Source organism: Acomys russatus, chromosome 6 (assembly GCF_903995435.1).
Source record: "Acomys russatus chromosome 6, mAcoRus1.1, whole genome shotgun sequence".
NCBI classification, from domain to species: Eukaryota; Metazoa; Chordata; class Mammalia; order Rodentia; family Muridae; genus Acomys; species Acomys russatus.
The window spans coordinates 38,242,133-38,269,559 of record NC_067142.1 but is presented as its reverse complement, the minus strand read 5'-3'; the positions used below and the strand labels follow the sequence as shown (position 1 = coordinate 38,269,559).

Sequence of the window (27,427 nt, the reverse complement as noted above, 5' to 3'; positions counted from 1 at the left end):
TTGCTGTCCATGCAACATACCCACATGGTAGCAACATGCTTCCCATCCCGCAAACACACTGTGTGTGTATATACATATATACATATATATATATATTAGTTAGTTTATGAAAGATTATCTGGATACATTGCTACTAATTCTAATAAAGTTCTTATTTATAGTTCATTATCTATATAATGATGGCAGCTTAGAATTTTAGGCCAGTAAAATGCTGTATGAAATTATAATATCACAATACTTCTTTTTTTTTTTTTGGAACTATAATATAATTATAATATTTTTCCTTTCCCATTTCTCCCTTCAAATTCCTAAACATATTCCTAAACATGTAAATAAGTACAATCTGGTCAGTATCTATAATGTCACTTGTATATGTGTGTTTTCAGGGCTGACTAAATGATATTGGATAACCAACTGATCTGCTCATTCCATGTAATTATTTTAATAATATTTTTATTAATTCTTTGAGAATTTCATAAGCTGTATCTTGATCAATTACCCCTTCCACCACCCCCAACTCTTCTTTCGTATAACATGGATAGTATAGCTCAAACAGATGTATAAAGTTGATGCCTTAAACCTGCTCAAAAATGGGACAGGCGTTTGTCTTTAGATAATTTGTACACCTTGCATATTCCATATATATGTAGAAATGTAACTATGCTAATACTTTTAATTTTTTGCTTATTTTTCAGAGCAAAAAACCAGATAATAACGAAGACAAAGCAGGTAGTCCAGGTGCATCGACCTCAAAGACTGCCTCAGCTACTGTTTCCCCAAGAACTTGCATGCATATCAACTTTAAAAGGGCTAGCCCAAAGGATCGATCCCAAAAAGAAAGGACAGAAACAGATACAGCTAGCTTTTCCAGCACTTAGCCAATATCTTACTCTTCTAAGAGTACCCAGAAGATGCTTTTACCCCCAGACAGCAAGAAGCAATTTTAAGAACACAACACCCCTATTCCCAATGGGTGGGGTGGGTGGTTTGGGTGAGTTACCAATGTTTGTTATTGTCGAGGGGGTTGGTTATAAGTGAGTAAAGGTTATATTTAGGGATTTCTTTCCTTTTCCCCTCTACCCTTCTTTCTCTCTTATCTTCCTATCCTATCTAGTATTAGGGGAAAGGCTGGGAAAAGAAAATGACAAAAGAAGAGATTATAGAACTATAGGATAAAAGTTAGATTACTGAACCTATTAGCCTTGAATATTTTACATTGGTATTGTAGATTGATAGAAATTTAAGATTATTTTGTTCAATTTTTGCTTTATGTATTGTACATATGCAACTCATTTAAAAATGTGATGTAAAATTCTAGTCTTATGAGAGCTAACTATTACAAACTATTTCAGGATGGTTGGAGATACAAGTTAGTAGTTAGTCACCTATAAATCTCAATTGTAGTCTTGTTGGATATTCGTTTAGTTAATTACAGAAGTAGTTTTATTTAGTTTCTTGTATATGTTTTCAAGGTTAAGCAGATAGTACATAGCTAAACAACAAGCAATGCTTGTCTATTTAGATATACTGAAATAGATAAGTCAGTTGATAGATAGATAGATAGATAGATAGATAGATAGATAGATAGATAGATAGAATAGATAGATATGATTATGCACAATAGAAAGTAGATAGATGGTCTTCAAATATTTCAGAGATCTACAGAATATGGCATTTAAAAATAAAGAGATTTTCTGACAAAGAGACACATCTGCTTCTGGTAGCATCTCCAATCTACTTCAGTGAAGATGATGGGCATCAAAGAAACAGTGTGGCAGAAGAGCCACTGGACTGAGGCACTGTTGTCATCTCTACTGCTGATAGCAGACTGATTGTCCAAACTGTGGTCAAGCATGACACTGAGAAATTGGCTGTCCAGCTTTGCAGAGACTAAGTGGGACAGTTCTTCAAAATTCCTGCTTCACAGAACAGTCTGTCAGATATTTGGGGCTGGCAGGTTGAATACTGGATGTTCCAACAAGAGAGAAAAACCTGTGACTGTCAAGGCAGTCATCATTTCTCTGTCCTGTCTATACTTTTGGAAGTTTCTTGCCTATACTTCCTTCACATTAGATAATATATCCTTCTTACATCTCTGATGGGGTTAAAGAGCAGATAGCCATAGTATTACTACAAGCATTAGTTTAAGAGCTAAAAACATATTTAGAGGTTGATAAATGTAAATTATAATAAAGTGACTTAGGAAAACTTTGGACACTGATAAGACTCAGCAGGATAGGATAGATAGTGGAACAATTTCTCCAAGACTGTGAAATACAAATGGACTGGTCCTTATAAATCTAACTTTTACTGGATAATTCTCATAATTATTTTTATTGTATATAGTTTATTATTTTTTAATAGAAAGGGGAATATGTAGTGGATGTACACATGTTTTGTTTTGATCCCAAGTGTGGAATTTGTAGTGGATATAAACGTGTTTTTGTTTTGATCCCAAGTGTGGGATGGGGAACAGACTTGTGAGAGAACAGGTGATGTTTATCCAATAAAAGATGAAGTACCTCGTGCAGGGGCTTGGCTTTTGCCAGCTGAAATACATCTTAGTACAGAGTCTGAGAGGAGATATAGAGAGGGTGTGGCTTTTGGGGTCTCGGTATTGTTTGGCTGTTCATTGTTCCACTTTGGGATATTCCTAGAGAGAACACCTCCAGAGAACGCTTCAGGACTCTGGGACCTGGCTGCTGTTCCAGGTTCCAGCGGCAATTTTGGTTGAATTGCTGGTCTGCTGAAATCCTGCCGACTATGCCAAGAGAATCGCTCCAGAAACTGAGTCTAAAAAGGTCTGCTCCTCCTGCTCCCATTACCCTCTTTTCTCTCCTCTCTAGGGTAGGTGGGTTGGAAGGGAGGTATAAGCACTAAAGATCCTCAAATAAAGTAAGTTTGGAAAAGGTTGACGCCTACACACCTCCCCATCCCATGCTGGGATTGTTATCTGGCTTGGTATGCCCTCATCATGTGCGCGTTGTCACAGTCACTATGGATTTATAGATGCATCTGCCCTGTTGTGCCTTGAAAGCATTGTTTCTTTGTGCCCATCCACCACCTCTGGCTCTTACAATTTTTAGCCCCCTCTTCTGTGGCAGTCCTTGACCCTTAGGGTGGCAGGGAGTGTGACACACAAGTCCCACCATCTCTTATGCTGTACATGTTGACCAGTTATGGACCTCTATTTTAATTTCCACCTATTGAATGGAAAAGTTTCTCTGATAAAGGCTAGGAGATGCAATACTCTATGGGTACAGTAGTCAGGAATTAAGAGTCATCGTAATATGATGTTCACTTAGCAGAATAAGAATAAAAGGCTCTCTCTTTTAGCGCATATGACCGACCCAGCCACTAGTTCTTGGCCCTGGTAATGGTGCTAGCTATGGGTTCCATCTGGAGGAGCAAGTCTTAAATCCAATCACAAAATATTAGGTTACTCTCATGGTACTCATGGCATTATTGCACCAGTAGGGACACCTTGCCCAAACAGCCATTCTGTAGCTCACAGGTTTGCGAGTAGGTAAGACTGGTGATTAATTTTCTCCTCTGGTAGCACGCACATCACTTTCTAGCACCATCAAATTCACAGGTAAATGGATGGAAGTGGGAACAATCATTCTGAGTGCAGTAACCCAGACATAGAAAGAGAAACATCTCACGCTTTCTCTCAGATGTGGATAGTGCTAGAGAAGATAGATTGGGGACAGTAAATATTAAAAAATAGTCATGAATGTTGACCTAAAATTTTAAATATTTTCATTTTTAAATTGATATATAAAATTGTATATAATATTTTAGTAGAACATACCACTTTGTGACATGACTAAGTCAAGCTAATATACTCTCTGCTTATACATTTCTACAGATTCCAGAAGAATCTAGGAGCTAAAACTACAGAAACAAGAAACAGGAGAGTTCAAAATCCGATATTACTCAGTTTTCTTTCACAGGGATGTGCCACTTGATAATCTTACAAACAATATAGCGTTCATGTCTTCTCATGATGATTAAAAATACTTAAATTGTGCCTTTGGAGGTGGTAATCTGTAACAGGGTCTCACTAGGTAACCTATGCTGGACTGAAACTGTTAACCCCCCTGCTTCAACCAAAAAGAGACTAAATATGAAAGAATATTTTAATAAAAATCAAATAACCAATCATGCTCACTATAAAAGGCCTTCTTATTGACATGTATGCTTTTACTTTTTATTTTTTATTATTATTCATATAATATAACCACATTTTTGCAGATAAAACTATTTCTAACTCGGGAGTCCAAATATTCAGATGATCTCCCAAATGCACAAAAAAGTAACTTCAACAAATTAATGAGAACTGGCTTACAAGTATATATATATTACATATTTTTCTCAATCATTTAACAAAATGTATTACATGTTTTATGCAAATGTTCTAAAATAATGATAGCTTTCCTAAATTTAAAAACTACAAGAAACTTATGTAAACTATGGTGAGTATTCAGTAATTATTTTGGCTTACTAACAGAATCAATATATTCAAAATATTTTGAGTTAAAAACAGGGAACAGTTCAAGCTTTTTCATTATCAATAGTAACAGAAATTCAATTTGAAGGTAACTGGGTAAACTACTGAATGCAGATTTAAATCTAAATAAGTAATGTCGATAACTTATTCTCAAACAGGTCATCAGAAATAATAATGAACAGTGGATTACCCATCTCTAACATTTGTTTGGGGTCTTTTTATTAAATCCCAGGTCTTTCTATATAGCAGAGATTAGCCTCAAATTTGCTATCCTCCAGCTTTAGTTTCCAAGGGTTACTCTTATAGGCATGCCCTAAATGCATGCCTCTCAGTGACTGGCAAATACAGCTCAATAACAAATGAACAGAAAGGCCATCAATTTTATACCCAGGTGTGCTGGTTTGAATGAGATGCCTCCCATAGTTCAGGCATTTGAATCCTTTTTTGACTACTCCAGTTGGTTGCTGTCTTGGTAGTCTTAGGAGATGTAGCCTTGCTGGAGAGAATATGTCACTAGGGGTAGGCTTGGAGGGTTAGAAACATGGGCAACATTTGAGTTGGCTCTCAGACCTCCTGCTTATGGTTTGGAATGTAAGATTTAAGCTCTTCCTGCTGCCTGCTGCCGTGTTTCCTTGCCATGATGGTGAGGGACTCTTATCTTTCTGAAACCATAATCCCAAAATAAACTCTTCCTTCTGTAAGTTGCTTTGGTCATGGTGTTTATCACAGCAACAGAAAAGTAAGCAATACACAAGGTTTCCCTTATAAGATGCTAACTACAAATTGAATGCTATTATCATTTCTATTGAGTCTAGAATTGCCAATATCTATATTATAATAGTAAACAATTCCACTTTTTAATAGATTACATCTGGAGTCTTTGTTCACCATTGCACCTTACAGGAACTATGTTTAAATGCGTCTTTTTCAACTGCCAACAACTCGAAGCCCACTTCTGTGCAGGAGGGCATGATGAAATCTACAATCTCACCATATAACCAGTGCCCATTTATTTACAGCTTATTGTTTCCACTAGGGTAGGTAAGATCTGCAATTAGCGGATGTCCCTATTTCTCAAAAGAAATTAGGGATACAAATTTTATATAAAACTTCCTAAAATGTGTAAGCTTAACAGCATCTTTTATAAACATTTTAAAACACCCAGTGACCTAACAAAACTCTCTTTCCCAAGCACAAATTTGCAACTGTCGCCTTAAAGCAGCAGTTCATTTACAAAAGTCACATGTGTACCAATGACAGAAAAGAGCATACATTAACATTATTAAGTGTTATTCTATTTACACATATCACAACTCACATGTTAATATTTAATTTTCATTAATAAAACCACAAAGGCTAATCTTTCAAAGATTTAGTTTTTGTAAGAAGTCTGGTACGTTACTGGTAAACAGCTGATTTGGTATGTGGACTAGAAGGGAGATTATCTCTCGCCTTGGATTTAGACTGAACAAGTAAAGAAAACAAACAAATTACTATTAAAAGTTGCTTTGTTTTGAGTTTTTGGGATCCCAAGCATGATAAAGCAGAAGAGGAATAATCTATTTACAGCCATGTTTTCATTATAATACTCACCTAAGAATACATAAACAAATTTTGCCTCCCGACGTGAGTCTGCAGAACCCAAACCTCTGCTTACTTTCAATGTCTGTCAGTACGAAGGTAAAGTGCTGTCCAACTTGGTTCTGAGATGCCCTACAACATAAAAACATCATAGTATTAATCCTGTGCTGATTTTATTGAAGACAAAAAGGCAAGACTAGTATCTGGCACTGGCTTCACTTTTGCAATACTGGGTTCTAGGAGCTGGCAGGGTCTATGACCAGAAGGGACATGACCCATAAACCAACTCATAAGACTTGAGTCAGGCATAACAATAAGGTCGGCCAGCTCATGGTGGAGCACATCAACACAATTCAACGCCTCACTCGGAAATGAAGGTTCATCCTACATTTCAGAAGATTAAGTTAGCCATAAGATACATCATGAGGTTGGAACCGTGGTTACTCACAGCCTAAGAATCAACAGATTCCGTCTCTACACTTAGCTCTAGCCTCTGTTGTCTACAGCATTCTCTTTCCCAAATGTTAACTGCTTGAATAGCAAATTGTGTTGCTTCATTCATCATGTTGAATTACTTCTTCTGTTGACATTCTCACCGCATGTACACCACAACAAGCATTACTGGGGTTTTTTGGCATTATTTTTTAGAATATCAATAAGCTGCATAATCAAACACCAACTCAGAAGAATACACTTCCTACTAAAGAAGCCTACTTGGTGGTCTGTAATGAGTTTTACCTGATTTTGAAATAAATAAACGAGAACCAAAATACGTGTCACACTTTTTCATAAGAGATAATATAAATCACTAGACAAAATGCTTATCTCTGTTTAAAATGCCTCTGCATACATCCAGATACTGGCTCATAAGACCACAGTTGAACTTCATGTTCTTTGCCTCAAAATAAAATATTGATTATATATACATTTGGGGTTTAAAATAGACATACAGATTTTGAAAAGTTAAATAAATTACTACCAGCTTTCTAAAACTATAAATTATTTGTCACAAAACACCAATTACTGAACAAGTACCCATCTAAATAGACATGAGATATTTTTTCTAGTTTTATACACTTTCAAATAAATCCTCCAGTGATTTTTATGTCCTCTAGTGTTCAAGATTTATAATATCTTCTTGCAGTTTTTTCCTTTATTTTATTCTTACTATTGACTTGGTACTATAGCTTTGAAGTTAGACAGGAGAAAAGCTAATTCTCCAGAAATAGGTAAGTAAATAATTTTTCATCAGCAATATTTATTAGGATAACTTTGAAGTGTATATTACTAAATTTTCAGTCTCACCAATCTCTGACCAAATTTTCTTCCTAAAATAGACTTTTAAACCTTTTTAGTACCTTCTTAAAATAAAGCTAATAATAGTGATAAGTCATATGAAAAATAATAAATGTCACTATGTCCAAAGAGACTCTATTATACTAAATTCCCACCGCCTACCAGAAGTTCAGTTAGTATTTGCAGTCACATATAAACACAACGAAATTGTCAAAGCCACTGGGAATCTCCCATAGCCAGCCGCCCTCAGTACGCTCTTCTTGGGAGACAGCTAACAGTCAGTTCACAGCATCACACAGATGCTCTTCCAGTTAGGATGAGTAAGGAATGAAAGCAGTAAAACACCTAGTTTTAAAAGACCATTTGAAGGCCTGCCCAAAGGGCAATGACGTGTTTGTTCTATTTATTTCTGTGCTGGTGCTATACCTGAAGAATAAGGAGAAGAAACGATCTACAGCCAATGTTACTTTAAGACTACTTTACTGGCCACGAGGGGGGAGGTAAAACATGGAATCATCTGAAAGGCTAATTCTGAACCTCACATCTCCATATTTGCATAGGAGAAAAAAATGAGGGTATACGCCATTTTCTTAAAATGTATATTTAAGATTTCAAAAGGTGTGCTAAGAAAAGATAAAGTTATCTTAATTATTAACTTATACTATACCTTTCCACGTCAAAAGGAAAACAGAACTTCGGCAGGCTCTGCAGTACTTCCTACAAATGCAAAGTGAAAATAAAGAGGAGGGTTAGAATGTTATTTTTAAAGATGCAGTTAAAAGTTTTTTTGAGATACTTTCAAGGAGCAGTGAAGTATTTTTAAGACAAAGGCACAGGTTCTCAGACTGAAATAATTGATTATTAAAAAGGAATTAAGTGTGTGCTTTGGCAGATTGCACTGACAATGCCCGGAAGCCCCAGGAGGGAAAGGCCTGGCCTGAAGGGTATTAACACCCTTCGCATCCCCGCTGGGATCCCCTTCAACAAGGCCATATGGATCTCACAAGGGGCACTGCACCATATGGGCAAGCTGTGTCTGCTGCTACTTGTACCACAGGCTAGCCATGGGGACTTTTCACAGATTCTGGCTCAAAACTATAAATGTTGTTTCAATTAAAATGCAGGCAGAGAAAAGGGAATGAAGTTGGCAGCAGGAATGAATTACTAAGAGCTCTGACAACCCTGCATGTCACATACACAAGTGTTTAAAAAAAAAACACACATTACAAGACTCTGTATACAGTGCAAAATATATATTTGTATCTTTAAATACTTGGCACTAAATTTATTTCAAATAATAACCCTCTTAAATGTGCATTTTAAAACAAGCCTAAATACTAAATACTAATACAAGCCTAAATAGCTAAATACTAAAATACTAAGGATTTAAATATTAAGATCAATGTTTTACTAAAACAGATAATCTAATTAAAACTTAGAAATAATATTTATTAAAGATTATTACAACATTCAAACAACAGTCAGTTAGAAAAATAAGAGAAGGTGTATTTTGATGCATCTGAATAATACATTGAAATTTAACTCTGAATCCAAAGTTCCACCTATAATTACAGACATCATACAAACTAGATTAGTAGAAACTGAAGACGACTTCTGTTAAGAAGCAAAGCAGCAAATATCTTAGCAAAGCCATCACTTCCACAAATGCCTTTTACCAAAAAAACTAACACTCTGTAAAATCAGACAGATCCAAACATAGAAACCATCTACAGAAATAAAGTACTGAGTATTTCTAAGTAGAATTTCTTAACTTTTAAAAATATATACTGCAACTTAAAAATAGAATAGTGTAGAGATCCACTAGCAATACCTAAGAAGGCTTCCAGAGAACTAGCTCACAGAACCAGAAAAAAAAATCATATTATGGGGGTCGGGGGAGCCTTGAAGCCTTAAGGCGAGAATGCGGGCTTGCTTCTGAATTGTACCATTAAGAGTTTGAGCACAGGCCCATGTTTAGAGAATGTTACTTAACTCTTGATAATATTTTGCTGAGTACATTTTAAGAAGTCATTAGACATGAAATAAGTTACTGAAAAGCAGCTCGTGACAAATGAGGACAGTTGTTTTCATTTGACTGCTGCTTGATTGTTATCTTTTGTCACATAACATACCGCATTTACTACACCTACAAATAGCGGTCAGATAAACTCAAATTTACCCATATAATTCAGAAACAATTAAAAAAAAATCCTATGTTCAATGTCTACTTCTGGGTGTATGTAAATTAACTATATATTTCACATAAATTTTAATGCTCATATCAAGGGGGAAGCCTCTCACTTAGTTGCTTAACCTGCCACAAACACCCCTCTTTTCCATAAGCAACATGCATGCAACACACTTCTGCAAAACAGCCTCAGCTCGCTTCCCAACTGGCAGTAGAAACCCTCAGGGGACAAGTCTTTAAACCTCTTCACTCTTTAAAATTCAACCAGCCAGCAGGTCTATAGACAAGTGTATAAACAGTATAGAAAGAAAAAAAAATCCTCCTCTCAGCATATGTCAGTGACAAAGCAACTATGCCTTGACTGCTCTCCCCTGGCAGGATAAGCAGGATGCTCATAGATCAAAAGCTCCTAGGACTAGATTTCTTCCTCAATTACAGGTGCAATATAAACCAAAATTGTAAAAGGAGGCAGAGTTGAAAAGAGGAAAAATGGACTCAGATAGCTTTTGTTTCTTGAGTCATTTTAATAACAGTGATAATTGAAAATTATACTTGTGTGTATATATATATATATATACACATATATAAAAAACACATGTGAGGTTTTATATTCTCTTCTCTCTCTCTCTCTCTCTCTCTCTCTCTCTCTCTCTCTCTCTCTCACACACACACACACACACACACACACACACACACACACACACACACACAGTTACTTCTAGATATGTATTCATAGATTACTTCGGGTTACCACACTGCTAACCACAAATGAGGTAAGTTTTCTGTGTTACTCAACTATTTTATTTCTACAGAAATTTCCTTAACCAAGAAAAATTTCAGTTTCAGAATATTTCTAATAAAAATATATTATTCTGAGACAAAAAGATCATAATTGTTAACTCATGTCAAAGATAGCAACAAAAAAAATGAACTAGTATGAAATTATCTAGAGCAAAGTACCAATGAGCAATAATGGATATTTTGTACATCTTCCAAAATAAGACACTTAACTATCATACTAATAGCTGGAACTAGCTCATGGAAAGTTTTTTATTTGGCCTTTGTCCCATAGAATGTAGCTCACCTTGTGAAAGCCAAGAGTAAGCGCTAGTGTTAGACGGACAGGCCGCTCAACCCAGGAAGCTGCCATGCAGCACCTAAGCTGAAACAAGCATTTATTTATCAAACAGTCTTCTTTTAAATATTGTAAAATCCACAATGGCAAAGGTCTTAGAACTGCTTTGGAAAGGCCCGAAGATGAAATGCATCGTTTCTGTAACCTACTTCCACTTCCACTCTCCTCGCCACGTCCCCTGGAACAAATGGCAGTGCATTCTGAAGCTCCATACTTCCCTCTTTTCTGTTCTACATAAGAAATACAATCTACACCAATGACTTGAACTTTATGGATTACAACTTCTTTCAGCTTAGGCATCTTTCTGAAGTCCATATTTATCCATATATATGTACCCACCTTCCCATATCACTTTCTGAATAGTCCAACACCTCACATTTAGGATGTTTAGAACTCAAGTTATAGCCCTTAACATACACAATGTCCTCCGACTACAATCCTCTCCAAAGATACCCAAACCAAAAAAAAATGGCAATCATTTAGACCCCTCCTCTCCCACTGACTCGTATATACAACCAATCATACCAAGACCATTAATTCAATTTCGTAGCTATCCTACTCCCCCTAGCTGCATTTGGCAAAGTCCCTCTTTCAGTTAACTTTTAAACCTCCACTCCTAACTTTGTTGGGACAGAAATACTCACAACTGGGAGGACTGCAGGATGGAGTGCTCGGGTCTCCTCCTCTGAGGGTCAAAGGCCCAACCTAAAGATTTCCTGTGGGTAATCACTGTTGCCCAAGTTAATACTATAATGTGCTTCTAGAGTAGAGCTCAGCAGAATGAATATAACCAGAAACAGCTGAACTCTCATAAGCAGAGAGAAGATGTAGATTCATTTAGGAACTATTAAACTCAACATCACTCTCCATGAGTCAGGAAACTTCTCTCCAGGTCTACCCTACTAAGTAGGCATTGCTGGCTTTTATCCTTTCCATGGCTTTGTAGTATGAGCCATGAGCATTCAGTACATCACACAAGGACACAGCAGCAACAACCAGGATCCAGTGAAGAAAGCATCAATAGTCTCAGTTTTCTGGAAGCTATGCTATGTGCCGTCTAATTAAACCGAGAACCCCTTCCAGAACTAACCATGGAAGGGAGGGGCTTGCCTATGCACCTCGCCACAGACATGCTAAGAACAGCCAGAACCACTCACTGCTTTCAAATCATCTTGACACAGGCAATTATAAAGATACTTCAGCACACTAGCGTTTGTAAGGCTCTGCATAATAGTAGCATAGAAATAATACAGTTACACTAAAGTTCTCAAGGTAAATATAAACATGATTATGTAAGGGTAGTTCTCAAATATGCATAAGTGTATTATATGAAAAAAATACTTCATGAATCATTTTTAAAACAACAAAAAAGTTCTATTTGGCAATTTAACTTTAGTTCAAAGTTTTCAAAAAGGGCATGGTTTTCTAAGAATAATATTTGAATATAATCTCAAGTAAATGTGCAATAGTAACATGTAATCATCCTATCTATCTGTACTTTATAAAAGGGAGCAACAAATTCTAGAACAACAATAACATCAACAAATCATCCACAACTCAGCCACAGCACTTTGGGTAACAGAACTGAGCTAGAGCCCCACAGTGTGCCTGGGATGGGAGTGGCCTCTGCTTCAGCGTCCACCTCCAGGCTGCTGCTTGAGTTTTTGCCAGGCTGTCCCTTCATGATGGACTACATGCTGTAAGATAAAAGAAAGCCTTTCCTCTCCAAGTTGCTTTTGGTCGTGTATTTCTCACAGCAACAGAAAGCAAACCAGAACAGATACTGTGTGCATGTCAGTTGTATACAGTGACTGACTAGACATCTCTGCGTTCTCCAGTCACTTCAAATCGATCTAATTCACAACCCAAAACATGCTCACTCACAAAAGGAGATGGGTGCTGTACCCGGCAATAAAAAGCATAAATCATTACCTCCCATGCATTTAATAAGAGAAGCTTTTTTGAAGGTATGAAAATGTATATAAAACAAATGAAGATCTAGAGATTTTATTTAAAAATTCTATCATAAAATACATTTAATGTTTGGTTTTTTATTTTTTTATTTTTATTTTATTAATTTATTCATATTACATCTCTATGGTTATCCCCTCCCTTGTATTCTCCCATTCCTCCCTCCCTCCCATTTTCCCCTTACTCCCCTCCCCTATGACTGTGACTGAGGCGGACTTCCTCCCCCTGTATATGCTCATAGGGGTTTTTATAATTTTTTATACAAGCATATATTGTATATCTTGAACTTAGCCACTCCATTCGGCCCACTCTTGTTTTCATCCCCTCCTCCTCCCACTAGTCACGTTGTTCTCCTGCAGTTTCATTTTTTTTTAATCATACATACATATATTGTATACACCTATATAAAGCCTAGGAACCACAAATGAGAAAAAAACTGTAAACGTCTTTCTGAGATCGGCTTTATTCACTTAATATAATTACCTCCAGTGTAATCTATGAGCGTGAACTGCACCTACCCTGACTCTTCAGAATGGCTGACAAAAAGTCCATTGTGTATCTGTACCGCACGCTCTTTATCCAGCCTTCTGTTGATCCACACCTAGGCTGGTTCCATGACGTCGGCACTGTGAATACTGCGTTCCACATTGTCTCTGTGATAGTGACCTTGGAGTCCTCTGGGTAAATTCCCAGCACTTCCATAATGGATTTATTTTTACACTTCTAAAAAGCCTCCATACTGACTTCCATACTGGCCAGCAACTACATTCCCAAGAACACAGTGTAAAGGCTTCCCTTTGTCTACAGCCCCACACCCTCACCAACATACGTTGTCATTTGTTTCCTTTTGAATACTGTTCTGGCTGGGGTGAAGTGGAATTTCAACAGGTTTTTGATTTGTAATTATCTGATTCCAGTGAAGTTGAACATTTTCATGTATTTACTAGCCATTTGCATCTCTTTGTGAACTCTGCTTATTTCATTAGCCACGGTATTGACTGAGTTGTCCTCTTGCTGTTTAGCTGTTGTTTTCTCTATATTCTGAGGTTAGTTTTCTCTCAAATGTACAGCTTATAAAGATCTCTTCCCATTCTATACGGTCTCTCTTCACTAGATTAACAAGTTCCTTTGTTGGATAGAAGATTTCTAACTTCATGAGCTCCCATTTGTTGTCTATTGCCCTAAACTCAGAAAGTTCTCCCTTACACCTCTAACTTAAAATAGTTTTCCTTTTGCCTAATAATTTCAGTTTTAGGTCTTACATTAAGAACTTTGATCCATTTGGGTTTCATTTTTTGGACAGACCCAAAAATAGGGATTTTAGTCTCATTCTTTGTGTGAGTCTCCAGTTTTCCCAGTGCCATTTTGTCTTTCAACCGCTCTGTTTCCAGGGTCCTTGTAAAATTCAGGTAAACATAGATGTTTGAATTTACATTTGAACATGCCACTGAATTCAACAAATCTGTGTGTTTTCTGACAGTACCACTGTTTTTGTTGCACACCTCTGAACTGTGACTTGAGGTCTCTCCAGCACCATCAGTTTGCTAAGATTGTTTGGGTTACTAGGAGTCTTCAGTGCTAACAAATGAATTTGAGGTTTGTTTTATTTCTGTGTAAAATGGGGTTTGCACTGAATCTACAGATGATTTCTGTTGAAATATCCGTTTTGATCACATTGCTCTTTTCCACTCCAGGAGTATGGAAGGTCTTTCCTATTTTAGTATCTTCTTCATTTTTTTTCTTAGATGTTTTAAAAGGTTTTTCTGTTGTTATTGTTGTTGTTGTTGCTGCTGCTGCTGTTCTCATTCTTAGTTGTTTTAATTTTGTTTTTGTTTTTTATTTTGTTTTAAGACATGGTCTCACTATGTAGACCAGGCTGGCATCAAACTCCACCTGCCACTGCCTCCAGAGTGCTGGGATTAAAGACATGTGCTAACAAGTCCAGCTAGACATTTTAAAGCTTTAATTGTACGTCTTTCACTTCATTGGGTATATCTGTTCCACGGTATTCCAGTTATCTGGCATACTGCAGCCTAGGGAATGCGTCTCTGCGCTCTTTCTTAGCACATTTGTCAGCAGTACACAGGAGGCTATTGATTTTCCTTTGTGTGTCAGAGCTAAGTGTCTTCTGGTGGAGTCTTTTAGCTCTTTTCTGGAGAAACTAATCTCTTGCAAATAAGGGCACTTTTACTTCTTCCTTTCATACTTGTATCACTCTTCTCTCTTCCTCTTCTCTTCCTCTTGCGAATAATTTGAGTATTATGCTGCATAAAGAAGGAAAATGAAGTCCACCCTGGTCTTACTAGATTTTCTGTTGGTTTCAGAGTATGGAGAACTGGTAGGTAAATCCTTTACATACTCGGTATTGATTCTGGGGCAGAGGAAAGGAGTGATTGCAATTCAATGGTAAGAGAGAAAGCATGGCAACGGTGCAAAGAGCTGGGTCTACTTAGGCTCCTGTGTAAACTGTGCTATCTGACCTATGCCTGAGAGTGTGAGGATTGCACGGATGCACACCCCCATTTCTCTAGTCCAAAGTCAACACTGAGTATGTAAAGACCATGAAAGATTCACGAAGAAAACACAAACAGGTGGCTGAGTAAGATGACGAGGGCAATCCAGAATTTGAAGACTAAATTCAGTAAAGAGATTGATGAGAAGTCAACGAGAAATGAAGATGGAATTGATAAAATCAAAAACCCAAAGAAAAACTCAGTGTGTGGGGTGGGGGGCGGGGGGAGCGTGAGGGTGGAATGTTACTAGTAGAGTGTATCAAATAGAAGAAACAGTACCAAAACTTAGAAATAAACTAGAGGAATTTAACCACATAAGCAAAAATATGAAAAATTTAAGCACAGGAAAGGAACATGCAGAAATTGTGCAGCATCATAAAAAGTGCAAACAAACCTTTGAATTACAGGCGAAATGAAGGAGAAGAATTTCTAGTTATTATAGAATGCTACAACCAGTGAAAATATAGAGAACAGCTAACTATGTGTGCCCCCCCGCTGATACATCCACAACATTCACGGCCACTAAGGCTCAGGAAATGTCAGAAGAGGGGCAGAATTATTCTAAGACCCAGATGTCCAAGATGTCTGCTGAAAACTTATGACCTGAACAAGGAAAACAGCAGTGACCATGCCAATGTGGATGGGGAACACCCACAAAGCCCTACCCCGAGATGAAAGGCCATAGGCAAGAAATAATTTCTGAGAGAGGAAGAATCACTATGCCCTTCAGCTGAGCCCTCTAATTTGTTATCCAATATTAAGTGGTCAGCCCTAAAAATACAACATATGATCCGCACTAAATGGACTCAGTGGATTGTTTTTATAGATTTATATTAATAAAGTAACAATAAATTTTAAAAGTAATTTTTGAGATAGTTGGAAGAAGAGTTGGAAAAAGAGGAAGATAGTAAATGATTTAAAGAGAGTACTCAAATATAAAGTTCCCAAAATATATAAATACTTTTACAAGTAAAATGCAAATTCTGCTATCCCTAGATAAGGTGTTCCTCTATGAAGTCTGAAGTAACTGTCTTCATGTCTTCTGACTGGTTTGGTTTGAAGTGTGTTTTGTCAGGGAGCAGAATACATCCACCTACTTGCTGGTTAGTTACACTGACTGGCTTGGAATAACCTTTTCTACCTTTTCATCCCATGGCAACCTCAGCCTTTGATGGTGAGACGCATTCCCTGGAGGCAACTGAAAAGCACATCCTGTCTTCTTAACCTATCTGCTAGTTTGTGCCTTTCACTAAGGAGTTGAGGCTGTTCATATTCAGTTATTAAAAGGTGTAATAATAGTATTTATTGCTGTTTGGTTTTACAGTGTCTTGTGCTGTCCTCTTCCTCATTGGCTTCACCACTATTCTAGAGTGTGTTAGGATTCCTCCAGCCTCTGAGTGTGTGTGTCTCTTCAGGCTGAAGGAGGGCTTCAAACCTTTCTTGCAGAACCAGCTTAGAAGTCATAAACTCCTAGTCTATTATTATCACAACAAATTAGTCCTTCTTCAAGGATATCAGATGGGGTTTTTTTTGAGGGTCAGTAGTCTTGGTTAGGAGCTTCTTTTAGAATTTTAAATACATAATTCTAAGAACTCTTGCACTTCAGATTTTCTGCTTCCAAATCTTCCATTACTGTGGGCCTGGTGTTTCATGTAACTAGGTTGTCCCTTGATGCTCTCAATGCACTTCCTTCATTCTGTGTATTTGGAGTTTTAACAATAATACAATGTGGAGAGGTTGTTGACTGGCCTTGTTTGCCTGTTGTTTTTAAATGCCTCTCCAAAATATAGGTATATTCGGAAAACATTTTACTGTGGTTTTACTCAAAATGTTTTCTCTCCCTTTAGCATTAAATAATTCTTTTTCTATGCCTCCTAATTTGTTCTTTACATAAGTGACACATTCCAAACCGGGTCAGTCCATATATTATTATCTTTTCTCATTATCTGAATACTATAATTCCTCTACTTTGTCTTCAGGTTTTGATATTCTATGCTTACCTTGATCCATTCTTTCCTTGAAGCTTTCCACAGACTTATTGGAGTTTTCACTTCAAGTTTTTCAATTTGATTTTTCTTCCATGTTTCTATTACTTACATTTTCTTTATCTTTGTTTTCATATTTTGTGTCCTTTCTCTCTCTCTTCTCTCTCTGTCTCTCTGTCTCTCCGTGTGTGTGTGTGTATGTGTGTGTGTGTTGGCTGATGCTGCATGCACTCTCTTTGACTTCTTCTGAATTATTGGCCTGAGCTTTTATCTGACATTCTCATTAGAGGCCTTTACTATGGGATTAGTAATTTTAGAGGAGCTGTATCGTCTTGAGTTTTCATATTTCTTGTGTGATTTGGACTGAGACTTGTGTCCTTGGGGTTATCCCTACGGATAAATTGTTTTTAATCACCCTTATTTAATGGGAATGTTTCCAATGTTGAAGACAGTCCAGATGTAGTGGGATTAAGGTTATCATTTGTCCTGCTACACTATTTGGGATGCCAGCATTATCGTTAGAAACTACTGTCATCAAAAATAATTACTATCCATTACTTGACCACTAAAAAAGCAAAGTAGTAGTCAAAAAACAATCACTCTTAAATATTCATCATTTATGTAATAAAGGAACACCGATAATACTGCAGCATACAGTAAACTATTAGTTACTGTGAGTGAGTAGGAAGCAAAAAGGGAAAACAAAAATTAGAATAAAACTAGTAATGAGTAATTTGTTGATAGAAAAAAGTATAATCGTCTACAACTATATTATCCCAGTCTCTCTCATCTAATCTGAGAAACTATGTATGGTCAGGCCTCAACAGTACATGGAGGAGAGAAAAGTACGGGAAGAAATAGAAGAGGAGAGGTATGGACAAGGGGCATGAAGTAGTATGGGCTAAAGGTAGAGTGAAAAGACGTGTTAAGGAAGCCCTATTCCCAGTTTTCTGATATAGCGCCAGATAGATTTCCAAAGTGGCTGTACTAATTTGCATTCCCACCAGCAATGAAGGAGTGTTCCTCTCTCTCCACATCCTCCCCCAGCTATTCCACTCCTTGGAATATACCCAGAAGATACTCCAGCACACAACAAGAACATTTGCGCAAACGTGTTCACAGCAGCCTTATTCATAATCGCCAGAACCTGGAAACAGCCTAAGTGCCCCTCAGTAGAAGAATGGACAAAGAAACTGTGATACATTTACACTATGGAATACTACTCAGCTATTAAAAACAAGGAATTTCCGAAATGTGTGGACAAGTGGATTGAACTAGAAATGATCATAATGAGTGAGTTAACCCAGAAGCAGAAAGAGTCAAATGGTATATACTCACTTATACCTAGACACTAGCCCAAGGGATATGTCCCATGAAAGTCTTCACTTACCAGGAAAGTGGGACAGAGGGGAGGACATCCTATTGGGACTCTAGGTGAGAGAAGCATGGGAGAATGGGGAAATAGAAGGATCCAGAGGGTCCTAGAAACCTACAAGAACAATATGATGATGGGCCGATCTGGGTCCAGGTGTCCTGCTCAAACTATGGCACCAGCCAAGGACAATATGGGCAGTAAACTTCGAACCCCTGCCCAGATCTAGCCAATGGACAGGACATTCTCCACAACTGAGTGAAGAGTGGGGTCTGACTTTCACACAAACTCTGGTGTCCCATATTTGACCACGTCCCCTGGAGGGGGAGGCCAGGTGGCACTCAGAGGAAGGATAGCAGGCTACCAAGAAGAGACTTGATACCCTATGAGCATATACAGGGGGAGGAGGTCCCCTACAGTCACAGTCATAGGAGAGGGGAGTAAGGGGAAAATGGGAGGGAGGGAGGAATGGGAGGATACAAGGGATGGGATAACCATTGAGATGTAATATGAATAAATTAATAAAACGTATTTTTAAAAAAGGAAAAAAAAAAGAAAAAGAAAAGACGTGTTAAAAAAGAAAAGCAATCCAAAATCATTTAGAGGGATGATAAGATACATACGACATAAAAGAGAAGAGTTAAAGGATTAAGTGGGGATGGTGACAGTGGACGGGCAAGAGGAAGAGATGGTAGGTGTGACAATCAAAACTAAGGACATATTTAAAAAAAAAAACCTACGAAGAATAAGTTACTTTCAAAATACAATATTAACATTGGAAACTCAAAGGGAATTACCTTGCATGGATGAACAATAGTGTTCCAGGAGACATGGGTTGTTAAATAAAACTCACAGGGCCAGACATGGAGTGTTTTCTACTAGTTATGGTCCAGGGAGACCCCAGAAGCCTCCAGAACACTATCCACCATACGACATAGAAAAGCTCTACTGTTCAGACATGCACACTCTGGCTGTAGGAGATAGAGAAGTCAGGCTCAAACAGGCAACTTCTCCCTGTGGGTCATCTTTCATGATTCTCCAAGGTGCTATGCAGCCTGCAGAGAGCCAGAAGACACCACTAGTCTTAGCAAGCACTGGACCTATGTGAAGCAATAGTGACTTGCCGGGCGAGATGTGCTCACTAACACAGTACTGGCACTACTGGATGGAGATGAGGCCTGCTCCACAGGAGGGAATTTCATGGCTGGTACTATAAACAGCTTATGGCTAGAAAGGTCATAGGCCCAAGGGTAGAACTGCTATTTCTATTTTGCTAAATGGTCTTGCTGTCAAGCTGCCTTCTAAATATTTAAATATTTATACTCACAGACTAGGGCTGTTGTCAACCTCATCTAAAGAGCTTCTTTTTGCAATGGGGGGAAGTTAATAAGCTTAAGAGACTTGAGTACTCAGCACAAGCACAGAGAGAGAGAGAGAGAGAGAGAGAGAGAGAGAGAGAGAGAGAGAGAGAGAGAGAGAGAGAGAGAGAGAGAGAGAGAGAGAGAGAGAGAGAGAGAGAGAGAGCGCACAAGCGCACTGGGGAAACACTGTAAAAAGGGAGGCAGTGGCAGAGAGAGCATAAGAGACAGAGGATTGAAGGATGCTATAAAATGCTGCCTTCTGGACAGGACACCAGCAGCTGTGGTTACCCCAGTCCCAGCCCTCACTGAGAAGTTACTGACTGTAGACAGTTGCTGGAGGAAGGAAAATCACCTTTTTTTTTTTGAGGATGTGACCACTGAACAGTAGGTTTCCCACGCTCCAGTGGATGGCCTCATGCACAAGCACAAATGGGGAGCTCAAGGCACTTAGTGAGCTAACCGAAACAAAAGCCATGAAGTTAGAAGTGGGCCATGCCAGAGGGAGGAAACAGGATTACATATTGGATTTCATTGTATACATATATGAGATTCTCAAAAAGAACTTTTTTAGTTCAGTAAGATAACATAACGAATATAAAACTGCCCCAATTCTCAACACTCTGCAGATTTTACAAATCCTGCCAGCCTGTTCTTTGAGATGTTAAAGGGAAAATAATACAGAAAAAACCAAAGGACAGAAAAAGAAGAAGAGAAGAAGAAGAAGAAGAAGAAGAAGAGAAGAGAAAGAAGAGACGAGAAAGAAGAAGAAGAAGACGAAGAAAAGAAGAAGAAGAAGAAAGAGAAGAAGAAGAAGAAGAAGAAGAAGAAGAAGAAGAAGAAGAAGAAGAAGAAGAAGAAGAAGAAGAAGAAGAAGAGATGCAGACTAGAACACAGGAGGATGGAGGTGGCCTGATAAACTGAAATTGTGTACTAAATGCAGAATAAATGTGAATCGAATCGGAGCTAGATAAGGGCATAGAGTTCTAATAATACTGCTTGCCAATTCCAGTCTCAAGTCTTCAGGAATTCCTTTCTGGATGCCTGTCACACACCTGGGCGTTCCTTTGTGAGGTCAGGTCACAGATACAGGCAATATCCTTGGGTGATGCTTCTGGAATGTGTTAACAATTGTTGTCCCTGACCTCAGAAAAGTTCACAGTGGATTGCCACACAAATCTGGTCCCATCTTCATAGTCAGGTTATTTGGGGGGGGGGGGTGTTGTTGTTGTTGTTGTTGTTTGTTGTCTAGGTTTAGGTTTTTGGTTTGGTTTGGTTAGGTTTCAGTTTTTTCAAGACAGGGTTTCTCTGTGTAGCCTTGGCTGTCTTGGACTTACTTTGTAGACCAGGCTGGGGCTGAACTCACAGTCATCTGGCTACTGGCATTACAGGTGTGCACCATTGCACCCAGCAAGGGTCAGGTTGTGAGTGTTGGCCATAGCCCAATGTGGTCCTTCCCAGTGTCCATCTATGTTGCCCTCTAGTCTCCATTACTAAGCAGGCTTTCACCTCACTTAATAGTGTGTGGTACTTATTCCTGCCATATGCAAGATATAGATTAACTTTGAGGACAATAATGCTAAGTGACATAAACATCTTTCAAAAAAATCAAAGTATCTAAAATGGCAAGATTCCAAAAAGTAAAAAGTAGATTGGTGGCTCACCAGAGATCGTATAGCGTTCGGTTGGGCGGGCTGAGTAAGTTCCAGGGACCTCCTGTACATATTGCTCAGGCCACAGTGTCTGGGATTATATACAGTGGGTAGATCTCCTGGACTTATTCCTATACTACAGAGACACTAGAGAGAACTGTAGGTACACCCTTCCCATTGTCTACTGACTTTTCCTTAGTGCAGTTTGAACAACTACAGGGCTTTGAAGGAAGTCACCACCCCAAGCAAGTTCCTAACCCTAAGTTACCTTCCTAGGGCATAGTTGAAGCACGTGGAAACACCTTACTTAAATTCCCTTTATCATTATTTACTTTGCATACACCAAGAGCATGGATACAAAGTTCATCATCATCTGGACCAATTACCTTTTATTCTCCACACCAAGTTCACACAGTTCACACTAACTGTTGGATGTTTTGTAAAGCATATCATGTGTGTTAAATTCTTGTAATTTCTTCCATGCACTAAATCTGAAAGACTGCAGCTATATGACATGATTCTTCTTCCTCCTTATTCCCTGGCTGATCAATAATCTAGTCAGTTATTCCCCTTGAGTTAACTCCATCAATAAAAAAAAAAAAAGAACCTTTAAAATTATTTCAATTTACAATGCAAACTATAAAGGGTCCAAGAGGGCCAGCAGGCATCATAAAAATATAAAAGAGGAAGTGAGTATATTGCCCATCTCTTACAGAATAAATTAGCTACAAAAAGCCATAGCAGGTAAGGTTATCAAACTAACTACTCCTTATGGAGGGGTCTGTAGATGCAGGTTTCTCTGATGTCCTTGCCCTTATGTCGTAGATTCATTTGTACTCGTGAGTTCTGTAATATCAGCCTGGCCTAAAGCATAGTTGCATCCTCCCCCTACCCACACTAGAATACCTAGCATAGCCACACTGGAAATATTTAGTCTTGAAGCTCTGGTCTTTCTATACTTGAATGTTAACTCTCCACTATTATTGAGTTTCTTTGTGCACAACTGTATCAAAACCTAACTAACGTTGCATGAATCCCTGTGTCTGTGTTTTGTTTAAAAAAAAAAAAAAAAAAAAAAAAGACTGCTAGAATTCATGGTTATTTAATCTAGGCAAACAGGTTTAGGATAAAGGTACATATCATTCAGTACAAATCAAAATAATGTGTTATCATTATGAATAAAACACAATGGAAGAAACATCAAACTGTATAATGTTGGGAGAATTAGGTTTAAAAGAAACAGAAAACAATCTGTATTTTGAATAAAATATTCACTAGTATAATCAGTTAAAGAAGTCAATATATAAGAACCTAAAAGCTGAATTTTGCAAATAGGTATATATAAAAAGGGCCAAAATTAGTGTTCTCCTTAAAGTACTTATATTAACATCCTAACATACTTTTTAAGATTAAAAATGTCTAGCATATGTAAAATCTATTAAAATGCACATAATTTATCTGAATCAACATGAAAATATACCGAATAAATAATGCTATTCATCTGGCTCTTTTATTTCTCCCTTAATATACAAATGCATTTCTTTTCTCCAAAATACAGCAGCTGGGGATGAAAGATTTCAAGTGATCATTTTTACATCATATTCCATCATCTTTTCATTACTTTCTCTGAGCTTTTCTTTGAGTGAGCCCTTTTCTTTATAAAGGGGTTTCTTTTGTGATCAATCCATATTTCCATAATCCACAGGGCAGCTTCCTCCTCTTCTCCCCAGGGTGGACTAACCCCCACACCCCCAACTCTGGCTTACAACTGTCATTAAGCCCTGTAACAATAACAAGATAACAAAAGACTGGGTGGGCATGAGGCTAGCTAGTAGCATATGTTGACAAAGTTCAGTATTTGTAGCTGATATTTTTAAACCTAAAACTTTTAATGTTGAAATGTCTTAACACAGTCTGCATTTTGGGCAGAAACTCTGAGCAGCTTTCTTTCTTTTAAAAGCTTGTCTACTAAGGATGTGTTGAGACAAAGCGAACAAGCACCAAACACAGAAGGGCAAAATTAGAGAGTGAGTGAGGCCTCACTTTTCTCATCCCAAGCCCTGTTCAACTTAAACCTAAAGCATTTTTATTTCTTAAAATATTTTTATTTTTTATATATACATTTAGATTATTACACATGTATAAAATAAAACTACCTACAGCAAGAAAAGCCACGAAACATTCAAGAATTATATTAATATTACATTCATAGTGTTTTGTCAATTTGAATTTGGCAACTGTGAAGAAAACATATTTCCTAACTTGGTGAGTCTAAAATTCTGAATGTCAATCAATATCTATCATTATCTTGTCATTATCAATTTAAAACAACTATCTAGACCTAAAAACATCTTAACCCTTAAACAACTAAACTTAATTGAAAACTAAACTACCTGGTCTTCAACCCCATCAGAGACTTGAGAAGGAATAAAATTAATTACCTGAGTAAACAGGTTAGCGCTTCCAAAGTTGAAAGAGAGGGGGTGGAGGGAGCGTTTGCTGCCTGAACAGTCACCCAACACTCTCTATAACATTGGAGCATCATCTTCAGCCTTCGGGCCCAGTATATCTGACAGACATTTGTGAGGCAGAAACTATTGAGGACTTGTTTACCCTGTCTTGGCAGAGTTTCGCCATCAACTATGCCTGCATCCAAGCTTGCCCATTTATAGGCAGAATTCTGTTGTGGCAGAAACAAAGACATTTTGCCTAGCGGCTTGTTTGACGCATTTGAAGCCATCTCCAAAAGGAGGTTTATTGATGCTCATTATCTTCTTTGAGGTAGGCTTTATTGTCAAAGAATCCTTAAAATGATAAAAACATCTTTAAATGGTATATTCTGTAGGTCCTTAAGGTGTTTGAAGATATTATCTAACTATTTTACCTTATTTATTTATAGAATCATATCTATCTGTTACACCTAGGATGTATATTCTTGTGATAAAAATAGACCAGTAATTGATATGACTATGATTTGATCAACTAACAATTAACTTGTATAGTTTACTATCCTAAACAGCCTGCAATAGCACTTTCAAAGCATTGGAGGTAAGCCTTGTACTCTACTTGAGTTGTATGGGTACAATACCTCCTAAAGCAATTTTACTCAGTTTTCAAGCAGCATGCAGATATGAGCACACCTGATTCAAAGCAGCATGGCACGTGAGAACCAAGGACTTTATGGCAATCTTCAGAGGCACTGTCTCCACCAAATAACATCTAGGCATCTTACTATGTTTGCACCTTCTGTTTCATAGTCAGCCAACTTCAACCTTTTGTAAAGTGAAAACAAACTAAAATGTAGAGTTCTGAACAAACCATCCACCTAAGACTACATACTGCTCACTCGGTGCGGGAGAGCTGCTCCAAAGCAGCAGCCTATGACGTCACTGTGGAAGAGCCATGTGTCCCCTCTGCTCTTCTCAAACACTGCAGAACTAAAACCCAACTTTACTATTGCGGATGAGGTTTCTGTAAGAAACTTGTATTTATTTTCACCTGCATCACATATGACTTGACTTGTACAGGTGCAGAGCACGGCCAGGCCTTCCTATCTGGACTAAACCATTTGCAGCGTTAGAATATAATAATTCCACTGATGTAAAAATAACTATAAGCGTCGTACCTCTAGAAGCTCACTAAAGTAAAACTTTTTACCCTTCCCAGAGCAGTTATGTCATCTTTACAGGGCTTCAAATATGTTAGCTCAAATGTTTCTTAAATAGTTTTGCAGTGAAAACACATTAGTTCCACTGCCAACAAATATCTAATCTATAAAACAAAATGTAGAAAATATCATTAGTGTTCCAAATTAGTTTCCTATGGTTGGCAATGAAAATTTTAATATTAACAATTCAAAATATAAAATACATATACAGTAAAATAAGAGTGTGATCATGTTTTATATTAAATTTTCTAACATTGTACCTGCAAAAGAACGAAATATCATGCTTATAATAGTTGACAATCTGGTTCTCTTCTTGATACACGGCACCATATCAAGAATTTAACACTGTATATTTCTACCAAAAGCACACTGGCAAGACAGAATAGACATTTCAAGGTGACTAAAATAATTCCAAAATGTGTGGAATAAGGAAGAAAGTAAGTATCAAAATGTAATTAAATTTTTTATATTACAAAACCTAATGTTCTTAAAAATCAATCAATTTGTGATAAAAATAGGTTTGTAATATATACCCAAAACTATATGCATGTGTATGCATACACACTCTCATCAAAAATCAAATTATGACAGTACTACACCCAAAAAATTTTTTAATTAATTTTTAATAGTCCATAACTGTTTATAATTATTTTGCTAACAATCAAATCAATAAATTACTTCTGAGAAATTCAGATCTTCATAAATAAAGATCTTCACAGTAAATAAAATTACAAAATACCCAGATATCAGTACTGTTCAGTTTTAAATCATGAAAATCTTTGTAGTATCCAAATCCTTTTAAAATCAAACAAGGAGAGAAAAATGAGTGACTATATGCAACTATAAATGGTCATGTTTAAGAAGCATTTCTTCTAAACCGCACAGTATGACAGCTACACTTGGTTGAACATAAAAGATTGTGCGAAGTGCCAGTGTTTGACTGTCAGGCAGCTAGCTGGCGGCCTCCACATAAGAATGCTCCAAAGGGTACAGCTGAAATGCACACCTGAAATTTTCCTTAACTATGACATACATAGAATTATAACTTGTGCTTTCCAGTTACTTGCTCCAGGGTTAGCTAATGCTACTAGTGCTACTAATGCTACTAGCATGCTACTAATGTCAGTGCAGTTATTATGGCGTGTGCACTCTGCCCACAGTGTTACCTGTGGGAACGAAGGGCAGGTGGAGGAACCGTAGACAGGAACTCATCCTGAGTCAGTGACGAGCACTCTAGACTTCAAGCTACAAACTCCTCAAGCCACGTCTTCCATTTGTACTTTAGTGAAACTCCACCCTATTTGTCCTAGCCCCTGAAATCTTTCCAAACTGAAGTGCACACAGAGATCCTGGGCGATCCTTCCCAAAACATTAGTTTCCTGTTTTTCTTACTGTGGTCAAGATAACTTATCGTGAGTTTACTCACCTTCCTTTAATCTGTCACTAACCCAACTAAACAAACATTTATTCACTCTTTATTATATGCCAGCCACCCTGGCATGTGGATACTAGAAAAAAAAAAAAAAGATGGAGGGGGAGGTGGGAAAGAGGAAGGACTCTGAGGTATGTAACAGAGAGGTTATTAAATCATACACAGGTTGCTACGGAAGCTCAAAAAAGAATTAACTTTCAAGCTGGGGTTTAAGATTAAGGAAAAATCTCAGCAATATGGGAGCCCAAACAAGACCTGGTCCGTGACAATAAAGTCAGCATGCCAATGTGGATGAGAAAACTCATAAAGCCCCACAACGAGATTATGAGCTACAGGCAATTAATGACTGAGAGTCAACCATCCTCTGGGATAAACCCCTGAATCCACTATCCAATCCCAAATAGTCAGCCCTGTAAACATCCATATGAGCAGCACTGACTTGACTCAACAGGTTTATATTTACACATTTACATGTGTGTGTACATCAACAGTAGAAATCAAAGAAAATGGAAATAATATGTGAACATGGATGGACGGATTGGATGTATAGCCATGGAACACTGGAAAAGGGGAGCAGGATATGATAGCAGGGGATTGAAGATGATCAAAGTGTATTTATTATACCTATGTATGAACTATTATACGGAAACCTTGTATTTTGTACAATTAATAAATACTAATGAAAATGTAAAGGACTGTGAGGATCCTCTATGTGGCGGTGCACACCTTTAGTCCCAGCACTCTGTTGAGATAGAGAAAGGGGG

The 27,427-nt window shown here is 37.6% G+C and overlaps 1 protein-coding gene across 1 annotated transcript in view; it reads right to left on the bottom strand.

Annotated features, from left to right (window-relative positions):
* The window catches only part of Dennd1b (DENN domain containing 1B), a 204,839-nt gene that overhangs the window by 121,956 nt on the left and 55,456 nt on the right, over window positions 1-27,427 (bottom strand). The window contains exons 4-5 of the mRNA XM_051147519.1: window positions 8,058-8,107; window positions 6,107-6,226 (exon numbers count right to left, since the gene is read on the bottom strand). Coding sequence (XP_051003476.1) covers window positions 6,107-6,226; window positions 8,058-8,107 — 170 coding nt within the window. The remainder of the gene's footprint in view (window positions 1-6,106; window positions 6,227-8,057; window positions 8,108-27,427) is intronic.